The sequence below is a fragment of the Mandrillus leucophaeus genome, unplaced genomic scaffold, assembly GCF_000951045.1.
Source record: "Mandrillus leucophaeus isolate KB7577 unplaced genomic scaffold, Mleu.le_1.0 Scaffold81, whole genome shotgun sequence".
In the NCBI taxonomy this organism is placed as follows: Eukaryota; Metazoa; Chordata; class Mammalia; order Primates; family Cercopithecidae; genus Mandrillus; species Mandrillus leucophaeus.
In genome coordinates, this window is record NW_012108808.1 from 1319351 (window position 1) to 1333134 (window position 13784).

Here is a 13784-nt window from a genome sequence, read left to right on the forward strand (position 1 = left end):
TGCAGCTATTTTTGCATTTTGATTTTATATCCCATGACTTTGCTTAATTCATTGACTGGTTCTAACAGGGTTTTGTGTGTGTGTGTGTGTGTGTGTGTGTGTGTGTGTGTGTGTAATAGTTAGAATTTTCTATGTATAAGATCAAGTCATTTCCAAACAGTGAGAATTTTACTTCTGTCTGTCCAGTTTGGATGGCTTTTATTTTATTTTATTTTGTCTCATTGCCCTGGCTGGGGCTTTCAGTACTATGTTGAATATAAGTGACAAGGGTGGGCATCCGTGCCTTGTTCCTTATCTTAAAAGAAAATATTTCAGTTTTTCACCATTGATTATGATATTAGGTGTGGGATTTTCATATATAGTTTTTATTATGTTGAGGTAGCTTCCTCCTATTCCTAGATTTTTGTGTGTTTATTATGAAAGCGTGCTGAATCTGTCGAATACTTCTGTATCAGCTAACATGATCATATGGTTTTTGTTCTTTATTCTGTTAATGTAGGTGTTTGAAGTTTCTTAGTTTAAAAAATTCTGAACTCACAGAGTCTATAGAAGTTCCAATTGTTTTTATGATGTTGCCCATAAATATATTTAGGAAATCACTTATGGGAAGAATAGGAATGGATATATAGGGTCTTTATATGAGTGACTATTTTGTAATATACATGCTTCTGAACTGTGGACTGCCCATTTTTCATTAAAAAAGTTGTAAAATTTTACAAGTTTTTGTTAAAGGCATAGCTAGTTTGCTCTTTCAATGTAGTAAGAACAAATCAGGAACAGTAAGTGAACCATGATATGATCTGTCTCTGCCTATTGATAGTGGCTCACTGAGGAGGTTCAGTAAGATCTTGTATTACTTGTTGGAATATGGAGAAAAATGATTGTTAACTTCCTGACCACAAAGAAGAAGTAAAGAATGAGTGACTAACTCCCTTGAAATGGAAGGGAGATTACCTTAGTAGACAGAATGAAACAAAATTCATAATTCTGTTGTCTGAAATTGAATATATTCTCTCCAAGATGTCATTGACCTTTTTAAATTGAATCTTTTTTTGAAAGTTAGGAAAAAATCAAACCCCAGAGACCACAAATTTGTTTTTAAAAACAGAAAAAGAAAATAGTGAATACTTTGTTAGTACTGAAATACTACAGAAATCTAATACTCCATTAATTTGGGTTTACGTAATTAATGTATCTGTTGACTCATGCCTGAAGTTACAAAGCTTTTCTCAATGCTACCTTGTAATTTGTTTCTTTTTCGATTACACTGGCCTGCCCAGAGTGGTTTCTTATGAAATATGCACAAACTCTCACTTTTGATGTTCAATTCCCATAAATCACTAGCTCTATTTCTCTACTCTCTTTTCAGACAGTATACATATGGAGTTCTGTAGATGTTTAGATCTTGTAGTAAAGAGTTCCAGTCTGCCTATTTGAATTACTTGTATCTAAAGATCAGTGCCCTTTCCCTTACCTAGCAGCTAGGGCAGTTAGTAATAAAATTGCTTGTAGATCGTATTACTCATCTGCTTACTATTTTCCTGTAAATTAACAGTTGTTCTGAGAGTAAAAGTTAAATTATCTGGCTGGTACTCAGACATTTTAGGGGTCCTCTCATTTCTGAGCTGTTGTGTTTCTTGTTCTTTCTGTCTGGAAATACTCTACTGCCAGTTACCCATATTTCTCTGATCTTTACTTTCTTCATGTGTGACTAAAATGTCAACTTTCAAGTGAGTTTCATTTTGATCACTCTATTTAAAAGCAGTCTATCACTACACAATCAATATCCATTTTCTCACCTTTATTTTTCTCCATAGTACCTATTACTACCTGGATTATTAATCATTTGTTTAATGTCTCTTTCCTTGCATTTGAATATTAGAATCATAAAGGAAGGAATTTCTGTTTGTTTTATTTACTGCTATAAATCCATACCTAGAACAGTACCTAGGAACTGTTTCCTAATGGAAGCTAAGTAGAGCTGAAAATGCTGTTCTTTTAATGCGAATGTTAGTTTAAATTCATTATATTCATTTATAAATTTTGGAAAGAAGTGCTCCATCATTATCTCAATTTAAAAGATATTATACAAGTTTATTTCTTAATTTAAGATATTTTTATATAAAGATTTATTGTTGTTGTTGTTTGTTTTTGGTAAATCCACAAACACACAACTCATACTCCTCAAACCCTTGGAACAGCCTCCCAGTTCATTTAACTTTTAAGCTCCCACTTCTTTAGAGCTCTAAATGTTTGACATACATTAAAGAAAAAAATAGAAAGTATTTTTAGGGCATTATATTCAGAACTTTAGGTCATGCATATTAGGAAAGATTCGTGAATCTTTTACCACAATCTTGATCCCAAACAACTCACTATCTGTAGTTTAACATTATCAGGGCATTGATTAGGCTTTCTTATTTACTAGTTTTACGATGGAAAGATTGAAAAAATTGCTTTAAACTGCCCGAAGTTTTGACATTCTTTGTTTTTTTTTTTTGTTGTTTTTGGTTTTGTTTTTGTTTTTTTTTTAAACATATGCTGTAATACTTGGACTTCTAAGAGTACTTAGGTAAAATTAGTAGTTTAATTCAGAAAAATTAACCTATGCATATTTTGTTTTACTCTTACAATCTTAGTAACTTCAACATAGTTTATTGTAGTTTGCTATTAGGGAAATAGACCTCTATGAGGAATCATTGTTTTACAACCTGTAATCTAAGGAATTCTTAGATCTGCTTGGGAAACCAAAACAAATGTCATGGTGTAATGTACCTTGTGGGAGATTATAAGGTATTCCATATTTTTAAGAACATATGTGTTTCAAGGAAAAAAATGAATGACATCATTGAGTTTATACTAGGCATACACATTTAATGTGCATATTTTCTTTTCTACTTTGATGAAAGTGTTTTGAAAGCCTGATACACTGCTTAAAGCACACAAGGTGTAGTTCCTCTTTGACTGACTTGAGTTTGGAATAAATAACCTTATAAATGTAAGGAATTCATGCGTTTTTATTTGGTGACTTAGGTGTGGTTTGCTTCTGCTTTTTTTCAGGGGGATGTTTCTGGATACCATTCTCCCCTCCCGTGATGATAATGGCATACGTCCTGCAATTGGTCAGCGAACCCGTCTAAGCAAAGGAGATATCGCACAGGCAAGAAAGCTGTATAGATGTCCAGGTATTGCACTACACAAACACAAGAGCATGATTGTACTTGATTGTGCTCTTCCAGATGAATAAGCCATGATTTACTCAAGCATTTATTTGTCTCCCTCCCTGTTGGCAAATGATGTGTACAGTTCAAAGTCAATAATCATAAAATGAGGCAGGAGGGAACTATGGAACATCCAATTGCTGTAAATAAAAACAAGTTGTTGAAATCCAAGTTCAAGCACAGGGATAGCATGTTTTATTTCTTTTAATTTAATGAGTGAAAGAGCAAAATAGAATGGTTGCTTGATAGTCATTGATTAAATAGTTGCATGATTTCATAGTCCTTTCTAACATAAAAAGAATATCCTTTATTTGAACTTCAGAATTGGATCCTGGATGATCTTTTCTCACAAATATCATCATTGATGGCATATAAATTACAATTTTATCAGTAGGAATTTATAACTTTGTTGTAAAAAAAAAATGTTCTAACCAGTTGCAAGTGAACTACTGTATGTTTTGCCCCTAAATAAAGTTTCATGAAAGGTCTTAATATTCTAAGGGAACACTATGCCTTAATCGTCCAAGAAAGAAAAAGATTCTGTTTTCCACATTAGAAATCTAGATTCTATGCATCTCCAGTATACTCACAATATTTGAAATATCTTACAGCAAAGAAACATGCTTAACTTTGCATAACACAGTATTTTCCAAATTATTTGTCCAAAGAAACCTCCTTTTACCCAATACTTACTTGTAGAATTCACTTTTGGAAGTATTGTTCTAGATACTTAAGGTTGCAGATATAATAAAACAATAACTATAAAAGTTTTAATTGGCTGCAAATCTGATAATGTTTGCAGAAAATCAGAGAACTGATGAATATCTTAATCACTGGAGTTTATAATTGCTTATGTTTATTTATATATTGTTATTGGGAAATTCTTATATTAATTAAATTTTTATGATTTCTGGTGTCAGTCCAGGGTACTTTTAGGCTATAGACGAGGGCTAGCTAATTCATTCATAAAAATTTAATATGTACTCATAGACGTATGGTATAGAACCCTTCTGTTGGACAGATAAAACTCAAGTGCAAGCAAGAAAAAGTGAGTTGGTTGAATAATCCCAGGAAATACCTGGGAACTTCCCAGGAAGTTCATAATTCAGTATGTGATGGTACTTAAGTCATTGATTCAACCCAGTGGATTCTGTTGACAATCCTGCTGAGAGAAGGGATTTCCTATTCCTTAATACTAGATTTGCTAAGGAAAATTGTAAGAAATTATGATTTTTTTTCAATTTTACTGTAATTGTTAGCTTTCTTGTAATTTAGGACTATTAAGTTTTTAAAAGGGCAGTTGATACTTTTGGAGTTTAAAGCTGTGTATAAAACCTTTTACATCATAATGATTCAATAATGAAAGTGGGTTTTCAACATTTTTTTGTGTATAAATAGATCTGTCTGCCTCTCTAATTTTTCCATGTACCAAAAGACATTTCTACTTAATATTCATTAATTTATTTACTTCGTGTTGTTTACTTAAGTTGCATTCATATTTACATAAATGCCTTGAAAACATTTTATGTATGTTAGATACACATGTATATGTGGTATATTTTTTAAATTCAAATTTCTATTGGAGAAAATGAATTTATAAGAGAATGATACCACTATGACAAAAGATATGGATGATCCTTGACTGATGTCTAGTAACATTGGGCATATACTTTTCAACTTTTAAAAAGTGAAAATTATTTGATTAATAGTAACTAAGTAAATGGCCACTTTGTGTATAAAAGTATCTTGATTATATCTCTAAATGTATGTCTACATACATTACATTTGAGAAACACACTAGAGATTTGTATGCACACGGAATTGTAGGAAAGTCAGGAAGAATAAAAAACTAAGCTTATGATACTGTAATTTAATTTTTAGCCTAAAATTCTTGGATATTTCAGTTATAAACAGGAAGATAATTAGAAGTATAGTTTCTACTTTAGATTTCAATTGTGTAAAACACATTAATGGGCCATTTTCTTACTTGAAATATAGAAATAATAATGTGTACACTATTTTGTTTAATACAATAAAACCACATTGAAGAAAGCACTATGATCTGTGAAAAAGATATTTTGTATTTCTGAAACAGTATGAAAAGCAAATAGGAAGAACTAAAAGAGATATGTAAATATACATATATATATCTACACATATATATCTACACATATATACGCATATATGCACACATATATATCTACACACATATATGCATATATATACACACATTATATAGCTACACACACACACACACACACACACACATATATATATCTTTTAGTGTTAAATTTTAGTTCCCCAAATCTTTGGGAATGACTTTTTCTTCTATCTTGGCCTTTTTTTTCACTTTTATCTTTGACTCAGTGGTTATACGTGCAAGTTTGTTACATGGGAATGTTGTGTGATGCTGAGGTTTGGGCTGTAAATGATCCTGTCATCTCAGTTCTAAACGTAGAGCCCAACAGGTAGTTTTCAACCCTTGCCGCCTCCCACTCCCTCCCCTCTAGTAGTCCGTACTGTCTATTCTTCCAATTGTTATGTCAAAGTATACTCTATGTTCAGCTCCCACTTATAAGTGAGAATATGTGGTATTTGGTCTTCTGTTCCCAAGTTAATTCACTTCACATTGTGACCTCCAGCTCCATTCATGTGGCTACGAGGAACAAGATTTCATTCCTTTTATAGCTGTGTAGTATTTCATGGTGTATATGTATCACACTTTCTTTATTCAGTCCACCATCGATGGGCATCCAGGTTGAATCCATGACTTCGCTATTGTGAGCAGTGCTGCGATGAACACACCAGCGCATGCGCCTTTTTGGTGGTACTATTTGTTTTCCTTCGAATATATGCTTAATAATGAGATGGCAGGGTTGAATTGTAGTGGTGTTTTAAGTTCTTTGAGAAATCTCCAAACTGCTTTCCCCAGTGGCTGAACTACTTTTGATTCCCAACAACAGTGTGTAAGCATTCTCTTTCTCTACAGCCTTGCCAGTGTCTGTTGTTTTTCATTTTTTAAATAATAGCCATTTTGACTGATATGAGCTGGACTTTTTAATGTTCACCAAATAGCCCCCTCCCTTCCTCTTGTTCTTTCTCTTTTCCTCTGTTTCTTTCTCTGCCCCTCTCAGCCACTCTGTGCATGTGGATATATCTATCTCCCCTTTTGTTTCTTTCTGTTTCTGAAATAGTTAGCTTTGAGCCCTGCATATAGTTATATGTTTAAGGTTCTTCTCTTTTCCTTAAATGAAGTGCACTCATGACTTACCAGGATAAGGACAATGATACTGGCATAAATATACTTACCAAATGACATTAAGCTACACTGATGCAGTAGGTTTACCAATAACTGCAAGTTATGGAATAGAGTTAAAGATTCATAACTGTACATATAAGTCTAAATAGGGTGACTTATCTGTGAATGACCCAGAAGACAGTTAAGAGTTTATAAACTGAGTTCTGATTGTGTTTGGTTTTCATACAGAGAGGCGGGAGTTATAAATCTGCATATTCCTTTGGAGTTTGTTTTATTCTTACTCTTTGGTTAGAAAGTCCTGGTGGAAAGGCAGACAAAAACAAGCAATGGGGAAAGGACTTCCTATTCAACAAATGGTAGTGGGATACCTGGCTAGCCATGTGCAGAAGAATGAAACTGGACTCTATCTTTCACCATATACAACAATATACAAAAGTTAACTCAAGATGGATTAAAGATTTAAATGTGAGACCTTGAACTATAAGAAGACTTAAATAAAGCATAGGAATCACCATTCTGGACATCGGCCTTGGGAAATAATTTATGACTAAGTCCTCAAAAGTGATTCCACAAAAATAAAAATTGACAAGTGGGACTTAGTTAAACTAAAGGGCTTCTACACAGCGAAAGAAGCTATCAACAAAGCAAACAGACAACCTACACAATGAGAGAGAATATCCGCAAACTACGCATCTGACAAAGGTCTAATATCCAGAATCTATAAAGAACTTAAACCAATCAACAAGCAAAACAAATAACCCCATTTAAAATATGGGCAAAAGATATGAACACATACTTCTCAAAAGAAGACGTACAATCAGCCAACAAACATATGAAAAAATGCTCATCATCACTGAACATCAGAGAAATGCAAATCCAAACTACAGTGAGATGCCATCTCACACCAGTCAGAATAGCTGTTATTAAAAAGATGAAAAACAACAGATGCTGCTGAGGCTGTGGAGTAAAGGGAACATTTATACACTGTTGATGGGAATTTAAATTACTTCAGCCACAGTGGAAAGCAATTTGGAGATTTCTCAAAGAACTTAAAACAGAACTGCTACTCAACCCAGCAACCCCATTACTGTGTATACATCCAAAAGAAAATAAATTGTTCTGCCAAAAGGGCACATGAATTGTCACATTTATCGCTGCACTATTTACAATAGCAAACACATGGAATCAATCTAGGTGTCCATCAATGGTAGGTTGGATTTTTTAAAATATGGTACCTATAGACCTGGAATACTAGGCAGTCATAAAAAAAGAATGAAATCATGTCGTTTTTAGCCACATGGATGGAACTGGAGGCCATAATCCTAAATCAACTAACACAGGCACAGAAAAGCAAATACTACATGTCCTCATTCATAAGTGGGAGCTAAATATTGAGCACACATGAGCATAAACACGGAAACAAGAGACACTGTGGACTACTAGATGGGAAAGGGTGGGAGGCAGCAAGGGTTGAAAAATTACCAACTAGGTTCTATGCTCACTACCTGAGTGCAATATGCCTTTGTAACTATTTTATACATATACTATTTATATCTAAAATAAAAGTTGAAATTAAAAAATGAAAGGCATGCTGGCAAATGAAGCCAGTAAAATATATTTGGTTACTTTTAATGCCAGCTTTTTTTTTCTCATCAGTTTTTGCTCCCAGCTTTATTAGATCTGCATTTTACGGCACTGTTTTGTAGAGGTTAATCTTGAAAAAAATACTGACCTGGTAAAGAGTATAGTTAGCTATACAAGACTGTGGGTTTTATGGTCTGTGATAAGTGGGGCCTTGAGTCCAAGAGGGCAAGTTTCTCACAGAAAGACTATAAATACTGCTGAACTTTACTAAATGATATATAAATTTTTTGATGTATCAGAAGAGTGATGGCATTAAAATGTATCTATTTTAATTTTCCTTAAAATAATACTATCATTTTGTGAAATTTATAGCTGATAAATACCTTGTAATCTATTCTTATATTTATTTATATATGCCAAAAATATAAATTAGGTTGGTATATGAAACCACATTAGTTATTGTACAGTCAATGCATACTCATCATGAAAAAGCTAAATACAGAAATAAGGTTAGATTTTGAAGGGGATAGTATGAGGATATGTTTCCTTCAGTTTGCAGTTGCTTTCATTGCTATTTCTTGCTCTTGGCTTTAGAGACAGGAGAGTGAAGTCTCTTTATGCATTGTTGTGTTAAGAAAGAATATGATCCCTTAGAGCTCTGGCACGCTACTACTATAAGACGCCCTCATTCATTGCCAGATCACGTAGCCACAAGCGGCGTGGGAAAGGAAGGTAGAGCTGCTTGACATTGGGATTGAACAGGTTTCTGGACACTGCTTCCAAAAGACAAATCCATTGTCTTTATGATGGTTTCCAAGCCTTTCAAGCATTAAGGCATTTTAAAGGACACCTAGTAGCTAATGCTACTTGCCTGTCTTGTAATCCTTTGTATTCCATATACTGTGAAGACAACAGAAGTCCACATGGGGAGGAGAATGGCTATTATTACAACACTTCATCTTCCCATTAACCCAATAATTAGCAGTTTATTTGGAAGGAGGTGATTTCTAAGGTACATGAGTGGTAATGTATTTTCTCGTCTTAAATGATTGATTTGTTCTCATATTTTCTCTCTTTTGGGGTCTCCTTTTTCTATGATTCTCATTTTCTAAATGCATTGTCCTCCACTTTACACTACTCATAGGATTACTTTCCCTTCTTATTACTAAGATGCTTAATTTAGCTACTCTTTTGTCTTTGTCTGCTTTTTGTCTTAATTTAGTTTTTCTATAATCTCATGATCTTTTGCTTATAACTGCTTAGTATTTAGACCAACTATTGGCCCTACTCTTCTCTCAGTAAGTCTTCCTTAACTATGTTAAGTAACATAGTGACAATTTTAAAAGTATAACATAAATTGGTAATCTAAAAATAAAGGAATTTTGAGGATTAGAATCTCTATCATTATGTAAAAGTGTTGCCTATTCCCACAGGAACATATGTACCACCTATGTTCCCAAATAAACAAGTGTTTCTACTTTTAATAACAAACAATACTTATATGGAATGTACATATCTATGGATGCACATTTATGTGGAGGCTGTAGGGTGGAAGGCCAGTTTCAACATGCATGGAGTTTGAATGCATTGTTTTAAACACTTGCTTCATTTAATTTAGCATTAAAATGTATTAAAGCTTCTTTTCAATTACTTAAATCATAGTTACTTATATTTTGAGAGAATTCTCCTAGATTCCAAATAGAATATATTTTATATAGCTGCTTTTGTATATATGATTCATGGCTAAAATATATTGCCAAGATGCAAAAAAAATGCATTTAGCTATTCTTTTTAATTTATTGATGGATCTGTTTATTCATCTACCCAGCAGACATTCCTTCAATTAGTGAATGGTAGCCAGGGTCATCCAACAGCCCAAGCCAGAACTGTGGGGAACATTGTTGCCTCCTTCCTCCCTCTGCTTCTCTCCTGACACTTAATGAGTTCCTGGGTTATTACTATTATTTTTGCCTTTTTTTTTTTTTTTTTTTGAGACGGAGTCTCACTCTGTCACCAGGCTGGAGTATAGTGGTGTGCTCTCGGCTCACTGCAAGCTCCATCTCCCGGGTTCAAGAAATTCTTATGCTTCAGGCTCCCGAGTAGCTGGGACTACAAGTGTGTGCCACCATACCCAGCTAAATTTTGTATTTTTAGTAGAGACGAGGTTTCACCATGTTGGCCAGTATGGTCTTGATCTCTTGACCTCATGATCCACCCGCCTCAGCCTCCCAAAGTACTGGGATTACAGGCGTGAGCCACCGCACCTGGTCTATTTTTGCCCTCTTAGTATCTCACATTCCTGTAGTGAATCTCTTGTCTAGGTGGCATCCTCTCTTTTCTGGACGACTCATTGGTCTCTTGCCTTTATTTTTATATCCTACCTGTTCTCCAGCTATGTTGCTTGTTGTCTGGGCTGCATACTGGATGAGAAAAGCTTCCTGGAGTTGCTTCGTTTTAAAGGATGGTTTGGGCTTGGCTATGCAGTTATAACAGAAATGTATTTTAAAATGTTCTCGTAATTTATCTCTTTTAATATTTGCTTATTTAAACATAATTTTAAACCAAAATTGTATTTATGATATTTAAAATGGAAAGGAACTATGGATTTACGAATTGTTTAAATTAACCAACTACTAAGTTGATTCAACATATTTTTCTTTCTTTCTTTGCCCTAAAGATTCCTTTTTTTTTTTTTTCGAGATGGAGTATTGCTCTGTCACCCAGGTTGGAGTGCAGTGATGCATTATTGACTTACTCCAACCTCCGCCTCCTGGGTGCAAGTGATTCCTGCTTCAGCCTCCCAAGAAGCTGGGATTAAAAGTGCCTGCCACCACCACGTCTAGCTAATTTTTGTATTTTTAATGGAGACGGGGTTTCATCATGTTGGCCAGGCTGGTCTCGAACTCCTGACCTCAGGTGATCAGCCCGCCTTGGCCTCCCAAAGTTCTGAGACTACAGGCATGAGCCACTGTGCCCAGCCAAGTTTATCTGTTTCTTTGGAGATTTACCTAATACAAATTATTGTGTGTCTACTTACGTTATCATTACCCTTAGTAAAATTATATAAATGTGTTCCTGCCGAATATGGAGAAGGGGAAGTTTTCAACCTTTGAGATATGATGGGAGCTATAGACATTAGACAGCAAAAATATTTGCAGATCAGTATGGAGACAGCTATGAAAGTAACCATATAGGCCGGGCGCAGTGGCTCACGCCTGTAATCCCAGCACTTTGGGAGGCGGGCGGATCACGAGATCAGGAGATCGAGAGCATCCTGGCTAACACGGTGAAACTCTGTCTCTACTAAAAATACAAAAAAGTTTGCCGGGCGTCGTGGCGGGCATCTGTAGTCCCAGCTACTCGGGAGGCTGAGGCAGGAGAACGGTGTGAACCCGGGAGGCGGAGCTTGCAGTGAGCCGAGATCGTGCCACTGCACTCCAGCCTGGGCGACAGAGCGAGACTCTGTCTCAAAACAAAAACAACAACAACAACAAAAACAAAACAAAAAAGTAGCCACGTAATTAAAAGAATGAGAGTTTATTACAATAATTCCTTAACAACACACAATCTAAGTGGTGTTTCCACAATTCAAAGACAATTTTGTATGCTAGAAGGAACATACATATGGATTACTTAATTTAAAAGTGAGATGATTCACATGATAAAAGGTTTTATAAGCTTAACTTCTCAGTTGTTTTGTTTTAAATTTCTTGTGATTAGAGCATTCATATGCCTCTTTATATTAATCGTCCTTTATGCTTTTACTTTCCCTAATATTATTGCAGAAGTAGTTGTATTGCACACACATTATTACTCTCACAAGAAACACCATTATGAAGTTTATATTATCGTGATAGCCATTTTACAGAAGAGAAAACCGGGGTAAAGCTTTTGAGCTTTGCATGTAATAATGTAATTAACAAGTGAAGTGACAATGACAGCATTTAAACATGTCATCTTGACCAGAAGCAGTGGCTCACGCCTTTAACCCCAGCACTTTGGGAGGTCGAGGCAGGCGGACCACCTGAGGTCAGGAGTTCGAGACCAGCCTGTCCAACATGGTGAAACTCCATCTCTTCTAAAAATACAAAAATTAGCTGGGAGTGTTGGTGCATGCCTGTAATCCCAGCTATTCTTGAGGCTGAGGCAAGAGAATCACTTGAACCTGGGCGGTGGAGGTTGCAGTGAGCTGAGATTGAGCCACTGCACCCCAGCGTGGGTGACAAATTGAGACTCTTTCCCCAAAGTAAAATAAAAAAAACTTATGTCATCTCATCCACTCACCTTGCTGTCAATGAACAGTCTAAGCATTTGGACTTAGTAGTGTCCACTTTTTTTTTTTTTTTTTTTTGCTAATTTTCCTTTAGTTTTTTAAATAATAAAGTTTGACTTTTATATCTGAGAATAAATCAACAAATTCTGAAACATGTAGTAGGGGTCAGCTAGCCTGGGACAATCACATTTATGGAAGAAAATTCACAAGTAATTACCACAACTTGAATGAACATGTTTCTACTTCTTGCATTATAATCAAACACTGTATTATCGACTTATTAATTTTTAGTGTATGTTGTATTTTGTTTAGCATGTATTTATCTGTTAATCAGAACAGTATTGTATGCATACATTTATGGATTAAGTATATGTAATTTATTTAATTGCACTTGAAGAAATTCAATACTGGCATTCTCTGTGGCTTAGTGGGGTTTTAAATTATTACAGAATTTATTTTTAAACTGCTGTTAATTATAGGTTTTTTTTTTTATAGAAACACACTGAACTCCCAAATAATTGTTTAGCATTTAACTGATCCTACTTAGAAGCACATTGTTTGCATTAATGAAATCTTAATACATTTTCATTTTTCTAAGACTTCTTTTAACCTTACATTTATCAAGTGCCTTGGATGATTTATAGAACAGTGCTGATTTATGTATTCTTGACCTTGAGCTTTTTAGTTTTGTCCTAAAGTTGCTTTTGCCTCTCTGTTCATCAGACTAAACATTACTCCTACTTTAAATTTATTGTGTTTTACAAACATAATACCTATTTTTCTGAATATTTATATCATATCTATTTTTAGAGCTCTATGCTTTGTTTTCATATTCACGATCTTTCTTTATTTAACACAAGCTATACAGATCCATTTATAATTTATTAAGAAGTTGATGAGATGAGAGTTCACTTGCTGGTAGCTAAGGCCTTGTAATATGATAATAGCTCCGTTTTGATTGCAGTGTCCTTCAGAGGGAACGAACCGTTCTTTCAAATTGTTAAGTGAAGGTTATAAAGAGGACTGGCTGCAGTGGAGGAACTATTCTTAAGTTAAGGATACTTCAAGCAGCCTAGGTTCGTGGCACATAGCATGCCTTGCAAGAGCAACTGGGAAGCCCATTATAGGATGGTGCTGACAATTGGCCTCGGATGAACACAGATCCTCATGCTGTGCAGCTAATAATTTGCTATTTCAAATGACTGAAAATTGGTTCCAGGGAATTAGACAAGCTTAGCAAGAGGAAAATACACAAATTGTTTTTTTTTTTTTTTTTTTAAATTTAACCTCAACTGAGAAAAGTAAATAAATGTTTGCATCTTTTTGGAAAATTTGAATCTTCCGTGATGTTTATATATATGTTTTCTTATTTTGAAAAAAAAGTTTATTGTGTTTGACATTTTGATATTATCTTTGCTGACTACTCATTAGTTATTACTTAATATTT

General features: G+C 34.6%; 1 protein-coding gene across 4 annotated transcripts in view; it reads left to right on the forward strand.

The window, feature by feature from the left end:
* TLL1 (tolloid-like 1) overlaps positions 1–13784 on the forward strand; it is a 244888-nt gene that overhangs the window by 152899 nt on the left and 78205 nt on the right. For all 4 annotated transcript variants that reach the window (XM_011967784.1, XM_011967785.1, XM_011967783.1 and 1 more), the window contains exon 8: positions 3061–3185. In XM_011967784.1, the coding sequence (XP_011823174.1) occupies positions 3061–3185 (125 nt within the window). The remainder of the gene's footprint in view (positions 1–3060; positions 3186–13784) is intronic.